Source organism: Phalacrocorax aristotelis, chromosome Z (genome assembly GCF_949628215.1).
Source record: "Phalacrocorax aristotelis chromosome Z, bGulAri2.1, whole genome shotgun sequence".
NCBI lineage: Eukaryota > Metazoa > Chordata > Aves > Suliformes > Phalacrocoracidae > Phalacrocorax > Phalacrocorax aristotelis.
The window spans coordinates 31268315-31295885 of NC_134311.1; the positions used below are offsets into that span (position 1 = coordinate 31268315).

At 39.8% G+C, this 27571-nt stretch overlaps 1 protein-coding gene across 1 annotated transcript in view; it reads right to left on the minus strand.

Moving 5' to 3' along the window:
- The window catches only part of FBN2 (fibrillin 2), a 185643-nt gene that overhangs the window by 130583 nt on the left and 27489 nt on the right, over nucleotides 1-27571 (minus strand). Inside the window, exon 6 of the mRNA XM_075078460.1 lies at nucleotides 12075-12272. Within this exon, the coding sequence (XP_074934561.1) occupies nucleotides 12075-12272 (198 nt within the window). The remainder of the gene's footprint in view (nucleotides 1-12074; nucleotides 12273-27571) is intronic.

The window sequence follows — 27571 nt, forward strand, 5'->3', positions numbered from 1 at the left end:
TTACAACCAGCTCTTTGCCACTACGAACAGCAAGATACAGATGGAGTAAGGCAAACATATTAATAGTAACATACAGTACTCCTTTTCAGGAGGGTGTTCATTATCTCAAAGCCCTTCACAAGATACTGAAATGCCACCTGAGTTTGTGGATTATAGTATTTCTTCAGTTTTTGTTACTCCTGGTGTTTGTGCTATAGATAAAACCCACAATTATGCCTTATCCATTCACCCACTTTTTCATTTAAGGATGTATAATTGCTCATAGTCAAGGACAAAGGCAATTTTTTAAATACTTTCTTTAACGGCTGGACTTGATGTTAAGTATATTTGCTGGAGAAGTTTGCATTTAGTACCTGAATCTGTCATGATTTAGTCAACATGGTCCCTTGTCCAAATGCAACAGTTTATAAATGGATTAAGGACTTTAACAGAGGCATAAACTTCCTGCAAGCATTTTTCTTCTAAATAACTAGTGCTTAGTGCCCTCTAGTTTACCTGGAAAGCAAACTTTAAGGAATTTGGATGTGATTTAGTAACACTTAGATAGAAGATGAGTTCCATCATTTATTCACACCCAGCCCTCCCAGTAGCTCCCTTCTGAGTAAAATTAATATGGTGTTTGTCTTTTGACCCTTGGGCCTCAAAATGCACTCATCACACCCAGTATGCCTGTGCCTTGTGTCATTTATTAATCCTTCTTTAAATTAAGCCAACTGTGTCAGCAGATCGGTGGTTAAAAATAACCACTGCATATCTTTGACAGTTGTGTAAGTCAGAGATGTCAAGTAATAGTAAATTAATGGCAGTAGCAACAGGAAAATAACACTTTCTAGAAACAGGAAAGGTATCACTGAAGCCTTGAAGTGAACAAAATTGTAAGATCTACTGATTCAATTGATTTATTTAAATTCTAATCCTAGGGTTTTAAAAGGACAAATAAATATCAAGCTCTGCTGAAGTCTGAAAAGCCAATCCCAATTATGCAACACAGTGCAGTGCTTGTCCAGTGAAGAAAGCACAGTTTCACCATGAAAGACGAGATCCTGCAAATCTTTGAATCGCATGCGCTACCTTGTTTTTCTGTGCTAATATCAATCTTTATTTGTGATGGCATATATGTTCACTATTCTACATCACATTTAAATGTAAATGCAGTAAGTATATTCAACTTCAATACCAGCTTAAAAACATAGATACACACTACAAGTCTGATGCTTTTTTTTGGTCAATATCACCTTTTGATGAAAACCCAAGTTTGTTTTAATATCTTTAGTGTTTTGGAACTGAAAAAAGTCAGAAAGGACAAAGCATTTTCTTAAAAGGGAATATTTTAGGAATTCTTAAATGCCATTTTAAGATACAAGAATTTTTTCTGACAATACAACATATCTGTAATGAAGCACATTTTCATTCACCTTTTTTATACCTCTGACAGTCAGACTAAGCCACACAGGAGTTTTAGCATTATTAATTATCCATTTACTCATGCTTTTAAACCCAACCACATTAACACAATAATCTTTTTGCCATAAACAGAAAATTAGATAAATAACTCTTTAGACACAGTTCTGTATTCAGACTTTCAATATGCTACAGATTAGGTAGAATGTTTCCATGTGTTTATAGGCTTGACAGTATCTGGCAAGTGAAAAAAGGTTCTTCACTTTTGCAGCATTTTCTCTGCAAAATGCCTGTAGGATTTGCAGAGCTAACTTTAAACATGTACCTTTGAAAACACAGCCAAATTCAGCTTCCCTTTCTGATAAGTGGGCTGTTTCTCAAAGAACTCTGAAGAACCAAAAAACTCTGGAAAAATAAGTCCTCTCAGATTTTATACAAAAATTTTGGAGTGTGAACTTTTTCTTTACAATGGTAGTAATAACAATTACCCAAATACACATTTTCTCTTGAATTTTACCTATAATATGTACAGGGCATTTCTTTGCAATGAATTTGGCATGTGGGAACTAAAAAGTAAACTGGTCCTCAATACAATGGAAAACTGTTGGTTATTCCTCTCCATCCCAGGTAGCAGAAATACTACAAATACATACAACAGAAATAATACTAAGGTTTCTTTTTCCTGTTTTAATACTGATTTTCATGACAGCAGGATGGGATCATAGATGACACTGTTAATACTGTCAGTAAACCAGACACATTAATTCCAAACACTAGATTATCTAAAAATTATCATCTGTCACTTTTCATTGTGAATTTGAACTTCCACCTGTCTTCTCTCTTTTCTCCAGTCCATGTCAGTGCCTTTAATATTCAGTACAGTATAATCCAACTATAGAACAGATTTTTTGGGATATTATCTCCTGTAATGGCTATATATACTTAACAATGTCAGCGATGGTAGCAGGATGAACCACCTTTGTATTTTCAAAAGCTATTCAGCCAGGATTATTTTTCTCTCCTTAGAGCAAAAAATTAACTGTCTGAAGGGAAAGGGTGTAGCTGAGAAACAGACTGTTGAGGAATGCAGGGAGGAACTGAGAAAACGTCCAATGCAGGATTTCTGCCATTATGCTATTCCTAAGGCCATGTAGCAATGGCAATAAAGTACTTTCAAGTGGAACATTTAAGTTGCTGCTGCCTGAATTCTTGGGAGGAGGGATGTCTGAACAGCTACAATTCCTGGTTAAGCAATGACTGAATAGAACCTTTTTTTTTTTTTTTTTTTGGGGGGGGCAGCACAATGAGGCGACACCAAAACAAAACCAAACAATTTGAATTTTGATTGGGTTTCTCTACTTTTTTAAAAGCTGCTCATGGTAACAATAAAATAACAATACTACCATCATGTTCCATGCAAACACATTACTCAGAGAACATAATTTATCTTGAAAAGGTGCTAAGAGCCATTTAAGATACACTAAGACTGCAACATGCATATCCTGTGAGGAGTAGAAGCAACTTCATACTCTACTTCAATCTTGGCACATTCTGACATCTAACACATACTGAAATTATGACCTATTTTGCAAGTTCTACTGATTTCAGCTTGTTCATATCAACTACCAAACTAGGATATCTGCTGATGTAAGAGTTCACTTCAAAAATGTCAAGCATTCAAAATGTGGACTGAGTGACTCTGGTCTAGTCAATATGTGACAAAGATACTGTTCTACTGAATACCAAGGGGTTTTGTGTTCTTTTAATAAAAGTCTCTGTAAATCTGATGTCATCAGCAGAAAGAAGATCATTAACAAGCATTAGCCAGATCCCTGTATTTGTTTCTAAAACCCTCAGAGTAAATATTTAATGCTAGTCTCATCTGACCTTTGTATTTCATGAAAGGAAGCCTCCTCAGATAGGAGTTGCCACACTTGGAGAACTGTTTTCTGAATTGCTAATACTCCTCTATTGTTAAAATTTTTGTAGCCCCCCACCCCAAGCTCCAGCTTGAGCCCTTTATTTTCTTCTTCGCGGTTTACCTCCGTGCAGTCATACCTGCTACCATTATTGCATTTTCTGTCTGTACACAATTCGCAAACTTACCACCCTTTAGTCCTACTATTTGGATTAAAGTATCTATTCATCTTTCTTCGCCAGGATGAGTTTGGCACAGAAATTTTAGGAACTGATTATATTTCCTTGCAGTATTGCAGAGTAGTAGCAAGCACTTCAATCACAATTTGCCCGTACAGCATACCCCTTGGCTCCCTCCTAGAGTTTCTACTTTGACTGTTGGAGGGGTTTTTTTGACCCCCTGTGAACAACACTGCTCTGTGTTAGCTAGAACTACATTTTTTTCCTAAAATTTTCTTATCTAGCTGCAGCAAAATCTTGCAGCTTATTTCTACGGACCATGTACCCTAGTACGGAGTTTGGAAAGGTAAGCAATGTCTCCCCAGTGTCAAATGCTATGTCCAGTTCCTTCCTCCAGTAGAGTGGCCTGAGAATTCAGGACAGAGTAGACAACATGCTGTCAACCTTCAGGCTCCACAAAACTTAGGTCAGGAAGAATTATCAGTACTCAGAACTTAAAAGGGACTGTCTCAACTGTTGGAAGTAAAGGCAATGATTTTGTGGAAGAAAGAAATTCTTCATCTCTCCTTTTCCACACAGAAAATATAACTTTACTTCATCTGTTTGTGCCTTATCATCATCTGGTAACACCGCATGCTAACTCCTGCTGACATAACACAATCAAATCATCCTATATTGTAATAATATGCCAAAAATGTAGCAAAAATGATGGCTGTTTAAACTTTATTCATTCATCCATCACACAAAGTAGACTACCACATTGTTTCTATGCTTCCCAGTGGAATTCAGCAATTATGTTAACTGCATAACTTAAAAATATTTGCCACACAGAATAAGCTGGCAGAGAAAGAAAACACAGTATTGTGGGCATGGGTGCTAAAGAGCTCTACTGATCTCTCACAAAATTTAAATGAAGCCCCAGAAGCTACGCCAGGATCAGTTTGGCAGAGTAGTTTTAGGAATTCTTTATATCTGGCCAACATCTTCGTCATACAAAGGAGTTTGACTTGGAGATTATAACTAACACGCATGCCTTCAGTACGCTGTTTCTGTTTATGACATTGTTATGAAAAGAATGTCTAAAACATGCTAATAACTTCAAGATGAACATTAAAACATAAGCTGTTATACACAGACAGGGGCCTATTTCTGACCTATAAGGAAAAGCGCAATCAAGTATTTCTCCTTAGTATAATTTGGATGCTTTAAGCAGTGTAAGCACAGAAGAACAGGAAAGCAAATATTTGAAATGAAATAACACGAAGGGATTTAGTGTTGCTTAAAACTAATCTAACTATTTTAAATAAAATAGATACCTTTGCTAAGATAATGCTGTGAGGAGCTTCACAGAAGCAAATCTGAGCTAATAGCTTCGCTTGTAGTTTCAGGTCAATCATACCACTGTGTGAATGAAAACTGAAGGAAAGATGTTTCATCAAGTTCTAATTTCTAAGAATTAAAAATCTTACAATATCTTGATTTTATCTCAATTTTTCAACTCATGTTCATAAAGAACTCTTACCAAGAACTCTTATGGAATAGACCTGAAGTAGAAATCCAGCCAAACAACAGACTTTGTTAGATTTGTGCAATTTTAAGCCACTGAACTCTGATGCAGTGTAGGAGAAAGCAGGACTAAGAATAATGCTGCAATATGTGGGGCCACAGAGAAGACTAAAGGAGAAGGAATACGGAAAAAGAAGTGAGAAAAGGTGGACATTACACAGCCCCTTTTGAAGCAGTAAAAGAGTAACTTTCCTGAGATCTTTTATAACATGAGCAAGAGAAGCTGCCTGAATCAGGATGTATTTCACAGAATCACAGACTGTTTGAGGCTGGAAAGGACCACTGGAGGTCATCTGGTCCAACCACCCTGCTCTAGCAGGGACACCTAGAACAGGTTGCTGAGGACCATGTCCAGACAACTTTTGAATGTCTCCAGGGATGGAGACTCCACAACCTCTGTAGGCAACCTGTGACAGTGCTTGGCCACCCTCACAGTAAGAAAATGTTTCTTGACGTTGAGGAGGATTTTCCTGTGTTTCAGTTTGTGCCCGTTGCACAAACGTGCGCAAATGTGTCCTTAGAAAGAGCACGACTTAGAAAAAGCTAGGCCTTGTGCTCTTTGCATCTTCCCATCAGGTACTTATATATACTGATGAGATTCCCCTGAGCCTTCTCTTCATGCTGAAGAGTCCCAGCTCACTCAGCCTTTCCTCAGAGGAGAGATGCTCCAGTATCTTCACCATCTTCATGGCCCTTCACTAGACTCTCTCCAGTGGCTCCATCTCTCTCTTGATCTTGGGAGCCCAGAACTCAACACAGCACTCCCAAGTGTGGCCTCACCAGTGCTGAAGAGAGGGGAAGGATCACTGCCCTCGATATGCTGGCAATACCTTTTCTGTCACAGCCCAGGACATCATTAGTTTGCTGCAGGGGCACATTGCTGGCTCATGTTCAACTTGGTGTCCACCAGGACACCCAAGTCCTTTTCTGCAATGTTTCTTTCAAAATCATCAGCACCTAGCACCAGTGGCACATGGGGCTGTCCTTCCCCAGACACAGGGCTTTGCACTTCTCCATGTTGAACTTCGTGAGGCTCCCATCAGCCCAATTCTCCAGCCTGCCAAGGTCATCCTGAATGGCAACATGACCCTCTGCATATCAGCCACTCCTCCAATCTTGGTGTCATCTGCAAACCTGCTGAGGGTACAGTCTGCCCCACCATCCAGCTCATCAATGAAGATGCTAAACAGGTCTGTACCCAGTATTGACCCCTGGGGTACAGTGCTAGTCACTGGTCCTCCAACTAGACTTTGAGCTGCTGATGACCACCCTCTAGGCCCAGCCATGCAGCCAGCTTTCAACGCACCTTATTGTCTGCTCATGCAGCCTGTACATCAAAAGTTTTTGGGAGACAGTGTCAAAGCCCCTTTTCTGAATTACCTGACAGACATTCTTGCTAACACATACATGCACACAAGCAAACACTGCTTTTGCATGCTTTTTGTTATTTTGTGAATTAGTAATTAAAGCAGAAATTTCTCCAGCACTACAGGGAATCACCTATATAAAAATTTAGAGCAGATCATTCTAGTCAACTTTATCACTTTGCTAAGAAGGCTCTTAATTCTGCCATAGAGATTTTCTTAGGCATGTAATGCCTGCAGTGCCTGGCTGTGCTGTTCCACACAGATTTTGGAAGCCGTAAGTTGCAGATATACAGGGACAGAACAGTAAGTAAACACTTTGTGAAAATGGGAAACAAAACAAAACAAAAAGATCTGTCATCCACAATTATTTGAATTTCTGTTTATCCCCAGACTGAGTGGGGGTTGATTGATCAAAAGGGATATTGCTCTCTTGGTTAATTTATTTCATTATACAGATCATAATCTGAACTCAAAGAACTGTGCTGATTTACAGCATCTGATTTCAGCCCGAAATACTAACCTTACTCTACACTGGTACAAGATGTAACGCTGTGCTTTGCTCAGGGTCCAGCCCTTCCTCCCGCAGGGCTTGGGCCAACCAGGCAGCAGCGCAGCAGCACTGCTGGGCAGTGAGCACCATCACTGTGAGGAAGGGTCCAGGAATCCCTCTGCAAGAGCCTGATTCAAGTGCTTCTGAGGAAGAGCGGGCCCATGCCGTGGTGGTCTGACTTCACTGGGGACCCCAGGTAAGGATACTTTCCTGGGGAACTGAGTGATACCTATTCAGTAGATTATAAGGAATTTTGGACTGGAAGCAGAATAGTCCCCAGTTGCAGGGTGGTGTAATTGCTATCCACCTAAAAAATGCCTTCTTGTAATACCCCTCACCTTGTACCTCAGGCTCAGAACCTTATTCCATCAAGGAGTAGACAGTGGCAGAGGGCCAGACAGCAACACAAAATTGCACAGTGAGCAGGGTCTGATGATAACAGGGTAGAGGTTTATTTGGGGAGGCATGGGATTCTACCACCCCAGCCCCGGTTTGACAATGCTTGGGTCTGAGACCACCGGTCTGAGTGGAACCAGGTGAAAAGATACACAGACCTGGCACAGGTAAAATTTAAAGATGAAAATGGTAAAGGCATTATCTGCAAAATGTTAGATGCATGCTATCATATCAATTGTAATGAAAAGAAGCAATGGGAATACAAAAAGAGATAACTGCTTGCCCACATTGAAAGGTTACAAAAGAAGGCACAAAGGCAAGAGATGCAGCTCATGATGCAAGGTCTAATTTTACAGTAACAGAGAAAATAAAAAGATCAGAAGATAAAGCAGTACAGCTTGTCAGTGCTAACTTGGAGAAACAGGGCGGGACCATGGACATCCTTAAAGTGTGGGCCCTAACATGAGATCCCAAGCACTGGAATGGGGACATTTGGGATGACCCTGATGAGGAGCCAGGTGATTAGCCAGACAATGGCGATGTTATCAAGGAGTCTTCCCCATTATTGAACATGAGATAATTGGGGGGACAGACGGGACACCTGCCTGAGGTGTAAAGGCCACTGCATTTCTCCCACTTGATCTGGCCAAGTTACACAGGGATTTTGGAACACAACCTGACAAGTCTGCAATCAAGTGGGTCAAATGAGTTCATGAGATGGGAGATGACCGAATAGTTTTCAATCAAGATGAAGCTCAGGAGGGAGGCTGTGGTCCTGGTGTCTTTCTCAGCGCAGGTTCAGGGGCACTATGTTCTCTGACCGCCCCTATTGCATGGGGAGTATCCCTAAACTGGAACAAGGAGAACAAGTGCATATTTGGGCTTGCTGTACTCAGGAATTGGCTAATGGATGACTGCAGTTCATTGTTGAACAGTTTGTTGATCAGAGGGGACAAAATAATGACAGGGAGCTTCAGACTCACCATTGTATCTGATCCCGAACCTTGATAAATTAGGACCAATCACACAAAGGCTGAGAGCCAGCCTTAAATTAATCTTAATTAGTACCATCCACGCAATGCAAAATGGGCAAAACAACTGGGGCTGGACCATAAACCAACTAACACAGGAGGCTAGAATGATAGGATGTGATGACGTCACCTGACCAAACCCACAAAAGAGGCCAGAACCCTCCAAAAAAGTCCTGCAGGACCTCGGGTTAAATCCTCAAGTGGGACAAGAGATGAGAAAGACCTCGGAACTGGGCTGTGGAGGGAAGGTTTAGACCTAGGTTTGCCACTAGAATTAATGCATTAGAAACCCACTAGCAGTTTTAGGGACTGTGGTCCAAGCTGTCTGCAAAGCCTGCTCGCATGGCAAGGTTGCAGACTGCCTGTCTGCCAACACGTTTTTTAAAGATTCCAGAGAGGCTCTGGATGACGTTAGGCATGCTACCACCCCGCTGAGAGAAAACTAGTAGCACCCATGCCCTGTCTGGTGTCCCAGGCATGGCACCTTAAACCTTGGTGTCCAGTGGGACACCAAGGGATGTCCACACATCATTATAATCCTGGGCCCTAATAGATGTTTGGTTGATATTGGAGCCCAAATTTCTTGTTTTCTCTCTGCCTTAATGGCAACCATGGGTACCTTTCTCTGTGCATGCGTTCACATTCAAGGAGTGGGCAGCCAACCTCTCAGTGTGCCCACTGCCTGGGTGGTGTTGCACCTTCCTGATGAACAGACATTGCCCAGTTACAGTTGCTTTTGTTCCCGACCTAAAACAGGCCCTATAGCTCCACAAGCCTGACTGGGGAAGCAACTTGTGGACAGCCCTGGCTAAAACTAATTTCCACTGGGGCACATGTGGTCAACCGATTGGCAAGGCTTCTCCTTCCGGACTGCCCTTGCTGAACCTGTCAACTGCCCCAGGAGTGCCCTGAGACCTGCAGACTGGGCAAGCAGTATCTTTTAACCACCCCAACAAGGTGCTTAAACAAGGCCTCCTTTTCAGCATGCATAATAACATGTGGATCATTCAGATTCCTGACAGAAAGACTCCAAAAATTCCCCACACACAAGTGAATCCAGGGGTAGCTATCCGCCCTTTCCCCATTGAGACCATTTTCTTTTCTGTTCTACAGGAAAGTCATGGATCAAGTCAAGACTCAGCATAATTTGGTTCAGTTGTATGGTACACAGTGCTTGTATCCCCCTGAAGCCCAGTTGCCAGCACAACAGGAATACATGGTGTTAATTAACTTACTGTAGGGAGTGGAGACGTTTGCCCCTGGTGACTGCGTCAGTACGGGTTCGTGTACGTTTTCTGAATTTTTCGTGCAGCTGTTGGCATGCAGCACCATAACTCTAAAGCAAAGGCAGCAAATGACACTATCACCAGCTGCGGGCTAGACCAGGCTCTACTCTGGAAGGGCTTGGCACAGGATTGTTGGTGGTAGCATGTGGCCAACCAGTTGCATTTTGAGTGGCACTGCAGGCACCTGAACCATGCCAACATGAAGTGGCTTAGCATCTTTCTCCTGACAGCCATTAGCACATCACAAAAGACAGATGCTTGCACTCAAGGAGGGCTTAAAAGTAATGTAGTCTTGCAAATGGTAATGAATTTTGCATGAGTTGTGGGCAATAACAGTGATTCATTTTCTGCCTGTGTCGCCACTCCAACATCAGCTGAGAGATCGCCTTTACACCTTTATGGTTCAGGCGTTGACATCTCAGAATTAATAGCAAACATTTCCAAAACAGCAGTTCCCCTTAATACCACTGAAGGTGTCCAGGTGTGTTGTATACCTCAAGCTTCAGGTCCGATGCGCTTGAGCCTAAATGACAGGGAAAACTGCCTGGAAGGGATAGATGGCTGTACCACCACCAACGCCACCCATAGCTGGGACTGGGATTGGACAACCCCAGGCAGTGGATTTAATTTAACTCACTTTGACACATCAAAGCCTAACATCTCTGTTTCCTATACAATGCAAGACTGTGATATGACAGACCCAGACAAAACATGCAATGGTACTCTCTGGGACACTGGTTCCATTTAGAAGCAGTAAAACAGCAACTCCCATGCTCATTTCAAATTCCTTGGTTTCAAATACGAGATGTTTCCTGGTACATCTACTTAGGAGGAAAACAAAATCGAAATAATGGGCCACGCAGTGAATTACTGTAAGGTCCGAGAGTTTAAACTCATTGACCCATCTCAAGAGAAGCGGGCCCTCTGGTCTCACACTATAAATCAAGCTTTATTCATGTGGGAAAATAATACTTCCATGCTGACATGGATGCCCCTGAGTATGGTATGGCTGTGTAGTGATGAATATGCCTAGCCCAACTTTAATTGGTGGAAAAAGGACACCTGGGAGAATACCTATCAGCCAGCTGCCTTCACCCTAGTGCCATTCTATTCTGCCCTAGGAAATGGATGCCCCATATGTTGCACCCCTTAACTGGGCATAACTATCGGGCAAAGCAAGAAACACTTAATGGGGAAGAAATGAGTGTGGGTCAACAGCGGAAATCTATGACAGGATGGGTGGTTGACTGGTTTACTCCAGACAGCAACATTAAGACTAACATTATCATCAGAGATACCCTCATCCAACTGGAATGTCTGGCCAACAGCACCAGAACATCCTTCATGTTTGTCAACACACAATTGCAAGCCACCGCCAAGATGACACTACAAAACAGACTGGTGCTAGACACCCTCTTGCTCAAACAAGGTGGAGTGTGCACAGTCTTCAATGCAACAACAGACTCCTATATCTTGGACTCTGAACCTTATTCCTTCAAGGGGTAGATAGGCGGCATAGGCCATGCCTGCTGCACCTACTTGGATTCCTATGCTTCTTGGGAAGTTTCTAAGACAAAACAGCCTGCAAACTGACCACGCGCGCCAGCCTGGAACAGAAAAGTAATACATTCTCCTTCGGGAGTTCTAGTACTCTCTGTTATTGCATTCTTTTTGCAGTTTGTTCTAAAATTTAGCCAAGCAGTTACAGCAGAACAGATATATGTCTTCCAGGATAGGTGGACTGCAGTAACAACAGAAAGGAGGAGCAGCGAGTCTCTTAACATCATGGAAAGAGATATTGCATAAGGCAAGAAGGCTTTCCCATTTCCCAAACACAGAGGACTGCAGTCCTTCCTTTATCTTGCATTGTCTAGCCCTGTACAAATAATCCAGACAGAGAATCCAGAAGGTTCACTATGTGCTTTATCCTAATGATGGGCTCTATGATGGGATCTAAAAAAAGCCTCTTTAATAACTCCCAACCACTTCCAAAAGAAAATAACTCAGTAGCAAGAAACATTGACTTTTTAAGTAGAATGAATGAAGTCTATATTAGTTAAGGTCTACAGCAACACAAGCCAGATGCCTGATTGGTGCCCTACTGCAGTATCTGGTGGCTGTGCCAACAGACATTCTGACCTTTTCATGCTCTGTATTTATGGCTCCTTGATTGGCATTCATTTTTCCCAGGCACTTGAGTTTCATTCTATATGTACACTAGCTCAAATCTGGAAGCACCAAAGCATATCCAAATTTTTTCAAAAGTAAGACACAGAACGCACACATGGAAAACGCGGATTTTGTTTTAAGTGGCCACAAGGTTTTCATGACGCATAACAGCAACACAACAGTCATGCACAATTTAAACCAGAAGGCTTACCTTGACATGCTCCAGTGCGAATATTAGGGATGAAGCCACGACGGCATGGCTGAGGCTGAGCAGGGCACGTTTCACAGGGATGACCCCATGCACGCCCAATGGTTGCGCAACAGAGGGTTTTTGTGCAAACAATTCCTGTTAGCTGGCCCTGACACAGCTGGCTGTTAACTTGTGTGAAACACGGGCCTGTTCTGTAATCTGGAAGAAAGGAAAAGAAAGATCACTGTATTATACAAGACAGTGTACTAGAAACTATAGAAGGAAACAATTTTTAATCCAGTAGATACATATATTAAGAAAATTCCAAGAGGACCTAGAAATTTAAGTTATGTTACTGCTTACAGTAGTAACATGACATCTTCCATTGAAGGTAATGATTTGTACAAGGTTATCTTACCTTTCAATTTATTTCTTTCTGACAGATGCAAGTAGTGCAAGGCAGCTGGACCCAAAACTGATCTGTGCATTGATAATGTAACCAGTAAAATCCATAAATGAAAGAGTTTTACAAACAAACAAGCAACCAACCAAAGGAGCGGATCAGATTAAGCAAACAAGGACTGGGAACTGGTTTTCTTGTTCCTGAGTTACTTCATGGCGATTGACGGGAGGGAGCTACAGACCACAGCAGCCACACATTTGTTCTCTCCATATTGATCAAGGTCTGTGCCAGTGACCGTCACAGAATCAACATTCCTGCTGGGATGCTTACCACAAAATAGTGCTACCAACAGAGGACTAATTGATAAACCACTGTTTATTTTCAGAGGAATAACATGAGATAGAACAACCTATTCATGCTATGTCGAGTACGCTGAGTATATACAAACTATATGAAAATATACTTCTAGTCAAATTTCTGTAAACAGTTAACTCATTAAGGTTCAACCTGTATAAAGAAAAAGATTTCTTGACCTTATGAGGCAACACAAACTGGGAACAACAATTAACTGAATTTTTCTAGGAACAAATGCGAAACAGATGGTTCCTCTAAGCCAGATTTCATATCCTTACAGAAACTTTAAGAGGGGGAGGAAAAAGAGAAAATGCAAAGCTCCACTCAGACTCAGTCATGTGAAAGAAGGCGTAACAGTGGGGTTATGGCTGTTCTCCCTGCTATCCTGTCCTATTTCCCTTTTTTTCCCTCTGAAAATAGACTCCTATACTGATGTGTGGGTCACACACTTCCGCACGCTATCATTAGTGTGCAATTTGTCTCACAACAAAGCTACAAATGGCACAATCAATGCTTTCCAGAATTTGATTCTTCCCCCCTGAAGAACAAAAATAAGAGCTTTGACACGTTTGGAAAGGGAGAAAATGGTCTTCCCAGTGAGACCTCATATTAAGTTTTCTTCACACTAAGAGACAAGGCTCTTAAAGTAAAAGCTAGCTCAAATGGAAATACATGTTCTGCTTCCTATCTTTGATAAGGTTCATTCAGGTATCAGTTTGGGAGAGACTTTTGCACAGTCATTTATATACATTGGCAGTTAATTTAAATAAAGTTAAGCAAGCACATAAGTATCCACAACAAAAATGCCTTAACAATAAAATGACTGTTCTTAAAGATCTTAAATACTTGGTACGGACTGTGGATTTTAGTCTTTATTTTGACTAGAAAATAATCTTCAGAGTTATACCTTTGAGCTTCCTCCTTGTCCATCAAGCCACAAAGATAGTACTTTAATATAATATGTACATTATAAAAAGAAAATCATATCCATTAGAAAAAGGTTTCAGTGATCTTTCATCCAACATACTGGAACATAAGCAGCTTTACAGTGGTCTCAGTTTAATCACATCCAAGGCCCTTGCCAAATCAGAGACAGCTGTATTTTTAACATACAGATCCTGATGACTGATAGCAGAAGACAGTGATTTCATCAAACTATAGCCTCATATGAGAATAAGAAATATTTGAAACACAAACTCCAACTATCAAAGATTTAACTTCTAGTAACTCACTGTAATCTTGTCTGGATATTAGTTAAGGGGTAAGGGTAAGGGTAAGGAAAAGACTCCGCCACAGATTATGACTGTATACTTCTTTCATATAAAGTTTACTCAGCTGTCACAAAAATTGAGGGGAATACGTGATAGACTGCATTTAACCCGCAAATCATCAGCAATGGTCAGTCTGCTATCACAAGGAAAACAGAACTGCTCAGAATTTAACAACTGAAAAAAATGGAATTAAATCTTGAGTCCAGTGAAAACAAATGGGAATTTGGGTATTGAATTCAATTATAACACTATTTCATTCTTGGAAAACAGCATTGTGCTCTTTAGCAAATATCTGTGATATAATCTATTGCCTAATATTATCTGTAAAAGCATTCTCGTCACAAAGTGAAAGTAATGAGCTTCATATGCATACAAAAAACTTTTACTGCTGCTCAAGAAGCAGACTCCCATTCTAATGTCAACTAAGTTATACACACTGATAATATGATAGTAATACTAAGAAGAGTCCACTCATTTAATTTGCTTGTTAATGACTACAGTACAAATAATAGGTGGATTCTGGGAAAGTCTAAGGTCTACACTATGTATTGAGCACTGATTGTTTGACTGTAGCCTGCACATTGGCCCAAGTGATGACTGCAATCAGATCAATGAAGATTAACGCTTTCCTGAAAATTAAGACTGATTTTAGACTTTTCATGAATGAGATTCTCAAAAACATAAAGCTCAAAAAGACAAACGGATGTATGTGGGTAAACCTGAAAAGACCTTTTATGAGTCACTAGCAACACTGAGAGTCCCATTATAAAATATAATCACAGTCAGAAGAAAACATGATTTCCAGTAGCAAAAGGGAGCATGATCTTTGGATCCCCACAGATCTGTATGGGAATACCAAACCCTGTCCTACTTTTGAAGTTGTATTCTGCATCCACCCAGGTAGGCATGGATCTGTTCCTGCAGGGCTACTCAGTGTGCAATTCCTCTGCAATATTAAGCATGATGGCTGGTCATGCATTCCTTACTCCATGCACTCAAATGGAGGCCAGTTCTCCACGGGGGAATTGCCCCTAGATTTAAATCAAATAATGATTTAGTGTGCATCTCTAAAATCTCCAAAGCTTGCATTTACCAGCACTGATAATCTTGACATCCTAGCTCACTTCGGAACTCCTATTCAGAAAACAGGTAGTTCTGTTGGACAGTATTGTATTTTTATGGCATGTGTTCTCCAAGGTACACTTTTTTATAAGACTGATCTTTGGATGCATGAAGCAATTACAGTAGGAGTAGAAATACAAATTATGAATTTTTCTGTTTAATGGTTGGTGATCTATAGGAATATTCAGGCCAAAGATCGTCCATGTTAAGAAGTTTAGAATTCAATCCGACAAGATTAAACTTGGAACTTAAACCTGAGTTGTGAAATTATTTGAATTCCATTACCTTCCCATAAGACATAAGTTGATTATGTGTATCAACCCCTGTCAACCCTAGCAATGAAAAGTTCAGTTTAGAGGGTGTGTTTGAAAGAAAGATTAGGGAATATAACCAGACTATAAAGAGTGTGTAAGAGAATATAAATGAGCTAGATACAAGAAGAAGTGATACAAATACACCTACCGCTTAATATATCATATTAAGTAGGAAACATGTACTCTGGAAACCTGTATATATGTGCCTACCCGTGCCTTGATAAACAGAGAACACATAAATAATAATGTTCAGGTTCTATAACCAAGTAACTTTCATCAGTATAAAGTGATCTAAAAATCTGACTACTGCAAATGAAACAGTAGAACAACAAACTGAACTATTGTTAAACTTTCAGGTAGATCTACAAATAAGAATAAATTCAACCCAAAATGCTGAGATCCTGAATTATGCTTCAGAATAATGACATATAAGCAACAGATCCTGAGGTCCTAAGAGAATGTGCAGCTTATATAACCTTGGGCTACAGAAGCAGAAACCTAGCAGCAGACAATTTCTAGACAGCAACAGGGAGGTAACCTGCTATCTGCACCTGGCAAGGGTGGTCCTTTGCATAGCTATGGCAACTGCATTTCAAACAGGATGCTGGGAACAGGAAGAATGATGCAAAAAGTCAAAAGAATTATTTAAGATTTCAGAAACATGTTTTATAGTAATATTAATATTTTAAAATCATAGTGTAATTAAAAATATTATTCACAGCAAATGCTTCTGTTTTAAAAATCTTTATCCATTCAGTTTACCCAAAGTTAAAGAATCTGAGCAGTGGCTGGTCTTCTATCCTAAGAGGAAAACATATGATTTTACAATATGAAGTGAAGGCAGGCATGTTTGGGCTCATAGTAAGGTACTGCTGTTTACATAAAGGCCGATAGTCACATAGTATATTTTTACTTATAGGAAGCAAACATACTAAAACTAGATGCCATTCTGAAGATACTTTGTAGTTTCAAATGAAGCTGCGGATTTGATTCAGAAATTACCATGTGAGATTCTATGGTCTGCTTTATACAGTCAGACTATATTATTTTAATGGTTCATCTGACCTTAAAAACCCTGAGTTTATGAATCAATCATCTTTTCCATATTGGTTTTCTTGTCTTATTGTTAGGTGTTTCTTCATTTGCTCCTTTGCAGCATTGCTGCCGGAATAATTTTGCCAGAAAGAACATATGTTATAAATCATTATTTGCTTAGAAAGGGTAACTGCTTTGGTGAAAGAAAGTGATTTTCAGCACATACGTGTTATACATTTTTTTTAACCTCAGAAAATTATATTCAATATGCATCATGACTTGAAGAATGACAATCTTTATCCACAATTCAAATTGTTAATACAATTAAATTTAATAAAAAGTACTTTTTCTTGGCATCAACATAAAACCCCCCTGGAAATACCACACTGGACTTCTAAATTTAAAGATATTATGGCATTTCTATTCCTTTATAGAAGTATGCATTCTGTATTCACAAATGGGACTGACCAACTATCACAGTTCCTGGGATATTTTTCATTAATTCCCTTCCAAAAAAATTGTAAGTCTATTCTAATTCTACCTGTAATTTAAAAAGACTATTTGACAGGGAGCCTGCCACAAAAATTAGAAAATTAAGAATTCTAGTGTTGGGTATGGTCCAACATCCACCTATTCTGTGTTTGTTCCTGTACCTCTGGCCAAAACCAGATGATTCAGATGAAGGTGTAAAAAACCTGCTGTAAGTAGACATGGGATAATCTGTCTGCCACATTAAGTTTCCTCTTGGTGTCTAACACCCACTAGCTCAAAACCTGAAACTAAATGTTTAACATCCCAACTACCAGTTGTTGTCATTCAGGACAAAATTTTAAAATAGTTTGGTACACACATAAGGATCCAATTTCTATCCAAATTTTGTCACAGTCTTAGCCACCACAGTTTCATACTGTGTTAACTAACTACTCCTGCCCATGAAAATTTTACCTTTTCAGGTACCTAAAAGGAGAAAAATTGAGACATAAAGAAAGAGTAAAGTAAAAAGGCACCTAAACATGTTGGAAAGTCCATTGCAAGTTATCTGGAAGAATATGAACACTTACAGTTTCTTTTGATGGGAAAGCACAGACTGAAATTTTAACTGAAGGCTCCCAATACCAAAACGTTGTTTCTGTGTAAAGCCCAACAGTACTATTCATGGTGCAGTGGCAGTTTCCTGCACCTACATAAAGCCTATGTAAAACCTCTGGAAGGGTGAAAGGACAAAGACTGCAGCGCTGGAGCAGCATATTATAAAAAATCCACTATTTCATGTCTGAGAATGCTCGAAAGATTAGCAGGAACTGTGAAATCTCTTCCATCATTTTTATTTAAACAAAACTCCACAGAACCATAACTAAATAAGGAAGCAATGTGTCTGGAAGTAAATATTTTTACCTATAAGCTATTTGGAATATTGATACTTCTATTACTAAAAATACAATACTGAAAACATTAAGCATGTTGATCAGTATGAATCACATGAGGAGTGAGCAAAGGAGAAGGTCTGATATATGCCCTCCCACCCCCGTCAATTAAAGAAGAAAATGTAATACTTGATAAATCTATTTAATTTCCTTACAAAGCAAATTTGCCTTTCATAAGGACTTTTTACAGAACCTCTATCCCGTAAGTACGATTTAGCGTATATTAATGAAAGAATGAAAAAATAAGTCATTTTAACTTCCACCACCTCACTTGCAGGCTCAGGTATAGTAAACAGATTTTTATCAATGATACCTCAAAAATCCATTTCATACATCAGCATTATTAGATAAACAACCTGAATGCTGGAAAGAAGTACCTGCTGTTAGGTTTATCAGGAACCTTATTACCTTCCACAAAAAAAAATTACCACAATGGGTAAATGTCCGAGAGACTGGACTCTATGTCAGGGAACCTTCAGAGTGGAGAGATTAAGTCTATATTGGCAAAGATCTGAAGTTAAATTCACCTTGCTAGAAGATGCTCCAACAGGAAACATGCTGGAGAAGCAATTGTCTTTATTACACCTCTGCTAGGATGCTGTTGCAAATTTCTCCAGAATTTCCACTAACACTCAGAGGTCTCCAGAATCATGAAACTTTATTTTTGCTGCTTGTTGCAGCACCTGCTCCTTGACTACTAATGAGATTTTTCAGAGAAGCTCTACCTGAATTTTCCCCTTTGCAATGTGAAATCTAATTGTTTTGATAATTAAAAGCATAACTGACCGCCACTTTCCTGCAATGGGAAGTCCTACAATGTGTGACTCCTATAACACCAGCAGGATTAGAAGAGCAAGGCATATCCCCTTCTCCCACTGATTCTGCATAAATGACAGCATTGCCCAGACCTTGTGTTTCCAAAAAATGGGAGATCAGGGCTTTCCTTGATTAACTTTTCATCTGTGTATGAAAGGGTTGGTAATACTCATAGTTGTACTTGAGTTCAGACCACAAATTTGAAATGTATGCATATGCAAATATTATTCTTCTTGTTCAGCTCCAACATCTGCAGATCATAAGTCACAGTATGCAAAAAGATATTTAAACATTATAAAGGTACATATGTTTGTTTTATTAAAGATTATCTAAAATTGTTTTTCCTTCAATATTTTAATAATCCTAATATGGAAAATTGTTCTTTTTGTAGTAATGCTTAGCTGCCAACACTGAAAGTTCACCATAAGGGAGGTTTCAGATGTAACAAGAAGTTAGATGAATTGTACTGATTCAGGCTTGATATAAATAAAAAGCATTTTTTTCAAAGGTGACATCCAACAAGTTACGGAAAAAAGATTGTTGGCTGAAAATGAGAGCTAGTCTCTTGGAAAATGAAATAGACTTGGCAAAGCTATTAATTTCTCTTGGAAAAAAATATTCTATGGGCAGTACAGCTATTTAGACTAGGAAGTTAACATAAACCAAAACCTGAAGACTAAAGTCTGAGCTTCCTTTCCGCAACTTTTTTTTTTAAAAAGAAAACTTGTGTGTCAATTCCTTAAGTATTTAATACAATTAAGTTTATGATTAATGTAAAGAATGAACACCAAAGTCCTTTAAACATTTTAAATTGTGTATAACTCAAAGTTGAGACATATCCTCAGGAAGTTCTTTAGTCGTTGTCTGAAGCAGTGATTTTTTTCAAATTTATTTTGATATCTAATAGTGAAGAGCAGTTTAGTTGGAAAAGGTTTTGAACATTTATGTTAAATATATCATGAAGGCTTGAACATTTTTGTACAGCTGACAGCTTTCATTTTCAGTTGAAATTTTACTACTGTTCTGCTGGTCCCGCATGACCATTTCTGACCAGCTCCTGCGATGCAATACTTTCCATCGTACAAACTCCTGTGATTGATTAGGCAACTTAATATACACAAAGCAATTAAAAAGGGAGTGGAGGGCAGCTCAAAATGAAAGAATGAAAAAAAAAAAGCATGTTTAATGCAGCAGTCCATGTGAGCTTTGTAGCTTTTAGCAAAATTCCAGTTTCCACCAGTACTGCTGTCATGTCCATTCTAAGCACATTCTCATTTTCCTTTTGCTGGAACAGCAAAAGCAGCTCTTTTCCGAAAAAAACATTCCAGGGTTTGCACACCCATTTTATATAATTGATATTATGTCAGTTTTAAGCAGATAAACTATCTGCAGATCTTAAAAATCTTTTTAATTAAAAATAATTCCTTCTTACACACCTAAGCATATCAGAAAGGATAGCAAAGTACCAGATAATCAACAATATTTATGAAATAAAATGCAATTTTCTGCAATCAATCTGAACATTGAAGAAAATGCTTCTAATATTTTAAGACACAAAACATTTTGAAAAAAATACACACAAAAAGCTAACAAAGTGAAACATGGAAATACTTTGCTTTTGTCATTTATGGAATTTAGCTGCTTTCAGAATCACAGTATTTTCATACACATACAAACTTCTTGGAAGAAACCACTGCCATGTGCAACTGCAGTATCATACACTAACCACTACAACATTTCAAGTGTAGAATAAAAGCTACAAAATAAATACACCTCAATATTGGTTCCAGCAAGGTCTCCAGTCTTTTTTTGGAGCTTCTTGTAAATGTATATATTTCCTTATGCTTCCACAAGCCCTGCTACTATATAAAGATTGCATCCAAGCTTGGATATTGGACTCTAACGAAATACCTCTATGGCAAATACTTAACACACAAGCTAACAGACAATGAAATGTTAATCATCAGTTATTACAAGAAGTTACAGGCTGAATTACCCCTGTGCAAAGTGTACATGGAGATAAGAAATCACAAGAACAACTTTTTTTGCAAGATTCAGCAGTTCATGCCTATATTCCTAATATTAGCTTCTTACATCTTTATTTTGCTGAGATGTCTACAGAATTCAAAGCAGTGAAGTAACTCTGTCTATCATACTGCCTACTGCTTTCTCCTCTTACGTTTCTCCTCCGAGTTAGAAGACTTCTCAACATACTGGCATTCTGGTCCACAGCTAGGTTCCCTCATTACTACAGCACAACAAATAACACCCATCCCCAAAGCCCCAGGCCCCAAACCAAAAAACTTTAATGGAAGGGAAGCCAGAGATTTTTCTGCTCCACCGTGCAGTGAAGGGTAAGACTAAGTCCACCAAATACCAGAAGACCAGAGTGAAGCCAAGGCCATTTAAATCCTCTCTGGATGAGCACACTGTACTACCAACAAAGCTTTGGAGGTGGAACAGGGGAGTGCAGAGGGATTTTCTGTTAAAGCCTGGCAGCTGGATGTTTGATTTTCAATGACAGAAAGGATTCCTTCTTGCGTCTGTTGAAACTCCATACCCTGCACAAAACCTTGTATTCAGATTTCATTGACAAGAGAGGCCCGTATGATGAAAAGAAAAAGTTATTACTCATTAAAACTTGGACTCTGGAAAGCCAGACAAATGCACATTATATTATTTTATTCCTTTATATCCCATCAATTAAGGAGTCAGTAACTTGCTATATGTCTGCGAAGAAAATACGCTACTTTTCTGGACCATAATATGAAAACTTCAGTTCCATCTTCCACAGATTTTTGGTTCCCCACCCGAGGAAATCAGTGCTATTTGGTTCAATGTCAAAGGAACAGAATCCTGTGTCAGCAAAGACGAAATTTAAAGATTCAGGTCTGCAGATGTGATAAACTTTTAAAAGTATTGAAGAATCGTGTAAAGAGCACAGTGTAGACTCCTCCACCCCACCCTCACCCCCCAGGTCTGGAGTTTAGTGTCATTACTCATGCCAGAAACCAATCCCACTAATGAAAGTGAGGCATTTTATACTAGTTAAGACTACCCACATGGAGAAGGGTTTGCAGAGCAGGTCCACAGCGAATACTTAATTATTCTCAGAAGCTCTGATCTCACCGTGGTATGTTGGGACATATTTCAGTTAGCTGAGTGTAAAAGAGCAGTCAGGGCAACTTAAAGGTACAAATGTATAGTTTTCTGTAGATGCAAAATTTAAAAGCAGCTAAACATTAACTTAATTTTTGTTGTAGGTGGAGAAGTGGTCTAATGGGTTTTTTTTTAACCCTTTGGCAATCTGTATACTACTTTGTGAGCTCAAAAATAAGAAGGAAGACATAAAAGGAGATGATATCTAGATGTTAGCCCCCAGCTGGCCACAACCCAGACTCAGAACAAAGTTCGATGACTCTGCTGAAGTTAGGTAAAAGTGAATGACTGCAATGGTGGAGTCTCTCCCATTAACTATATTCCTCTTAATAGTAATTTTAGAAAGGCCTTCAGAATACACCCATATTAACAGAGAGGAGGGAAAATATTTCATAACCAATTCCTGTGTAAATTAAGAAAAACATGCAAAAAGCCTCAGCAGATCAGAAACGCAATTAAAACCATGGACACGCAGCTGAATGCAGTGTTGTTAATTGTTAATATAAGTAGGAAAAACAACTGTTTCATACAGTGCTCTTAGGAAAAAAAAAATACATTAGCTTGCAAGAAACTTTTCCCCAGATGACTGTCTAGACTACCCCGATACTTTGTTTGAGCTGATAATAACTAAAAACCCAGCCAGTTACTATTTACTAGAGTTCTAGTTCATAGTTCCCCCTTCTTGAGATCTCTGGCTTTTGTTCAGCAAAACAAAAGAGCTTTAGACATTTACCTCTTTGGCTTATACAATACTTTCAGTGGGATACTATAAAGCTGAGTATCTTTTAACAATAAAAATATAGGACAGAAGTTAATTCAGAGGATTCATCTCTTCTTTCAATAAAGAAACAATTTACTGCTGTTTCTTATATACCAAGCTATTATGCAGAGGTGGAATAATCCAGCTTGCTTTTGACACTCCAGTATTTTGCAAGCCTGTACACAATGTGCTCTTGACTGGTTTCAGCAAACTCTATCCCTAATAATCCCTGGATTACTCTTTTCCTTATAATTTTATTAGAGTAACTATAGCTTTTAAGATATTGCATAACTAATGCATATCAAGACAGATATGGTTGAAAATTTAAAGCATATAAAATTTAAAGAATTTTAAACCTTCATATTTAATCCATTTTAAATTGAAAAAATAGTTTAAAATCACACATTTTCTTTGATACATAATTGCCATGCCAGACTTCACTGTCAAAATCATTAAAACTTTAATTCTGAAGTCCGATATGTTTTTCACCAGCTACATGAGGCTTAATTTTTGACTGTTTCAAGCTGAGTAACAGAAACATCTTCTAGCCTTTCTCTTTCAGTTTCCATTTTTAGTTTAGAGACCAGTTCAGTCCTAGGCATTTAGGTAGCAAAACCAGAAGATCTATATTTAAATGCAAGCAGTGGTCCTAAACTTGAATTCTGTTCTTAATCAAAACTCCCAGTAGCTTCTCTGGGACTTCTGCCAGACTTAGGAGTGTAGGACTGAACCCAAAAAGTCTATTTTCATTGGCTTCAGCTGCTCCCTGGGAATCTGCAGAGACAGAAGACTCTCATCTCTCTGTCAGCAGAAGAGAGAGTGATGACTGCAGCATGCTATCAGCCTTGTGAAGGGAACTCCATGAGGGGGAAGGCTGTACACAGGGCAAGACAATGAAGTCATGGCAAAGAAGGAAGGACATACACACTACCTATTTCACCCTCACCAGGAATAAGCGGGAAAGAAACTCAGAAGTCTATACTCCCAATCACTAGATCTGCCAACTGCTCAGAGCACCTGCATTTCGTAAAATCTGATTCATCAGGGAGCTGGTAGAAGAACAGACATAGTGAAAAACATCAGGGATATGTTGCAAAAATAGAGAAAGAATGTTAGTTCTGAATACCTGGCATCTGTCTAACACCCGACCATAGAGCCACACAGAGTTTTGTGTCCTTCACATTTATCCTCCTAGCTCAGCATTTAGACAGTTTTATTAAACTCCTTTTTCATTAATCAAAACAAACATAAGGTTGACAGTGAATGCCTATGCCCTTTAAGGGAAAAGTATACAAAGAAACAAACTTTCCCATTTCTTGTTTTTCAGATTCAAGTTTCCACGAGAAGAACTGTTCAGGTGTTACTGAACAATAATCTATACTTTTCCTCTTCAACTTCTCACTCAACCATTGACTCCCAGTACAATATTACAAAAGAAGACACAATGAAATATCCAAAGCCCTCTTTTCCCTCTCTTTCAGCTCTGATGTGGTACCTCTGTGTACACAGAACATGCATACACCCACCCAAGGTAAAGTAGCAAGTCAACAATTGTGGTGTATGATGACCCTCTTCGTGGGCTTTGCAGGAGTAACTTTGATCATTCTATGTGACAGCAGTGACATAAAATATGTAATTATTTATATAACAGTATGAAGAAATATAAACAAATATACATTTGTATTATTTATATTAAAAATCTACTAAAAACCCTCTTCATATATATGTGTGTGTAAACATATATAGTTACACATACACAACATTGTCAACAGTACAGAAAGTTAGCCTATCTTTACTATGCTTACTTGAACACTCCTGTGTGAGAATTTGGGAATAATAGTGCATAACTGTATATATGAAAAATTTGGGAATAATTACATAGCTATCAAAACTACAACCACTGAAAACACCCAGAGCAATGGCATATCTAATGCTACCAATACACCCCACAAGCTTGAACAGTTTAATAACAGAATTCTTTTTAAGACTGACAATACATAAAAATGTTTTTTAATTTACATTTTCTATTTCTATTCTAAAGGATAATTTTTTAAACACTAGGCTGACAACAAACAGTGCAGATTACTGGAAACAATACTGGGGCAGGGGGAGAAAAGAGAGGGAGCTAGAAGGGGGGACCTCTAAAGCCTATTCAAAGTATGAAGTAAGTTGGAATTATAGTTGCCTGTGTACTAATAATAAAGGCCTATGTCTGCTTTTTTCTTTTGATTTTTTTCTCATCTATGACCCTTTCTGCTATGAAGCAATTTCAGCCTAAGAACTCATCAATGTAGCATGGTTCAAACCTTCATGTCATTCTTTTAAATATTACAAACAATTTTGACTGCAAAGTATCAATTAAGTCCTTACTTAGAGCTAAAAAATTCAAGGGACAAGCACTAATCCTTCACACCACTTTAATTATTATGAGATTTCCAACTCTTCTTGTTTCCAGCTTCTAAAAGTGAATTAGCACTGCTGATGAGGATGGGTTGGCTCCTTGACTGTTTTGACCAGAAAAGTATCTTGTAAGAATTTGTACTACTACAGCTTTCATAGTTTAGATACATAGTTTTACCTAAAATGTATACAGAAAGGTAAGCTCTTTTATTAGATAAAGCTGAAACAGCTGAAGAAAAATGGAAAAGTAATTGGTATCTGTGTCCCCTTACTACATCTGAAAAGACTCAGGGTTTGTCTGTTTTGTTTAATTATGTAAACCAGACTAGTGAGAGGTCCCTTTCCCTTCAGACCTTCCTTCAGAAAGCATCTCCGTAAGTATGTTTAATCCATGTCTGTATGTCACTGTATTTTCAGATGTTACTAGAAACTAACACAGAAGCAAACGCACATCCCATGCACTATGATATGTTTGCCATCACAGAAACATGGTGGGATGACTCGCACAACTGGAGCACTGCAATGGATGGCTACAAGCTCTTTAGAAGGGACAGACAAGGAAGGAGAGGTGGAGGGGTAGCCTTGTATGTTAGAGAGTGTTTTGACTGTCTGGATCTCAACGATGGTAATGATAAGGTTGAGTGTTTATGGGTAAGGTCAATAAAGGAAACATCCTGGTGGGAGTCTCTTATAGACCACCCAAGCGGAATGAGGAGACAGATGAAGTACTCAACAAGCATTTGGCTGAAGTCTCACAATCTCTACCCCTAGTTCTCATGGGAGACTCAACTTACCAGATATCTGCTGGAAATACAACACAGCAAGAGAGACAGCAGTCCTGGAGGTTCCTGGAGTGTGTGGGAGATAACTTCTGACGCAGCTGGTAAGCGAGCCAACCAGGGGACGTGCCCCACTGGACCTGCTCTTTACGAACAGGGAAGGCCTGATGGGTGATGTGGTGGTTGGAGGCTGTCTTGGGCTCAGTGACCATGACATGATAGAGTTCCCGATTCTTGGAGAAGTCAGGAAGAGGATCAGCAAAACCGCTACCCTGAACTTTGGAAGGGCAGACTTTGGATTGTTAAGGAGTCTGGTTAAAAGAGTCCCTTGGGAGGCAGTCCTGAAGGGCAAAGGAGTCCAGGAAGGCTGGATGTTACTAAAGAAGGAAGGCTCAAAGGCACAGGAGCAGGCTGTCCCCATGTGCCGTAAGTCAAGCAGCTGGGGGAGAAGACCGGCTTGGCTGAGTAGTGAGCTTCGGCTGGAACTCTGCAGGGAAAAGATTAGGAAGGCAAAGGCCCAGCTGGAACTTAAACTGGCCACCACCGTTAAAGATAACAAAAAATGTTTTTATAAATACATCAGTGACAAAAGGAGGGCCGGGGAGAATCTCCCTCCTTTGCTGGATGCAGAAGGTAACCTTGCCACAAAAGATGAGGAGAAGGCTGAGGTACTTAATGCTTTCTTTGCCTCAGTCTTTAATAGTCAGACTGGTCATCCTCGGGGTTGTCAGGCCCCTCTGCTGGGAAATTGAGATAGTACGCGGAAGGAAGTCCCAGTTGTTCACGAGGTGGCAGTCATCGACCTGCTCCTTCACCTGGATGTTCACAAGTCCATGGGGTTGGATGGGATCCACCTGAGGATACTGAAGGAGCTGGCAGAGGAGCTCGCCAAGCCACTGTCCACCGTTTATCAGCAGTCCTGGTCAACCGGGGAGGTCCCAGATGACTGGAAACTAGTGCATGTGATGCCCCTCTACAAGAAGGGTCAGAAGGAGGACCCCGGGAACTACAGGCCTGTCAGCCTGACCTCGGTGCCGGGAAAGGTCATGGAGCAGATCCTCTTGAATGCCATTATGCAGCACATGCGGGACACCCAGCGGATCGGGCTCAGCCAGCATGGGTTTATGAAAGGGAGGTCCTGCCTCACTAACCTGGTCTCCTTCTATGATAAGGTGACCCACTTAGTGGATGAGAGGAAGGCTGCGGACATTGTCTACTTGGACTTTGACACTGTCTCCCACAGGATTCTCCTGGAGAAGCTCGCTGCTCACGGCTTGGACAAGAGCACTCTGTGCTTCGTTAAAAACTGGCTGGACGGCCGAGCCCAGAGAGTGGTGGTGAATGGGAGTCAAATCCAGTTGGCGGCCGGTCATGAGTGGTGTTCCCCAGGGCTCAGTGTTGGGGCCAGTCCTGTTCAATATCTTCATTGATGATCTGGATGAGGGGATTGAGTAAGTTTGCAGGTGACACCAAGCTGGGTGGAAGTGTCAATCTGCTGGAGGGCAGGAAGGTTCTACAGAGGGACCTGGACAGGCTGGATCGTTGGGACAGAGCCAACGGTATGAGATTCAACACGGCCAAGTGCCGGGTCCTGCACTTGGGTCACAACAACCCCATGCAACGCTACAGGCTTGGGGAGGAGTGGCTGGAGAGCTGCCTGGCGGAGAAGGACCTGGGGGTG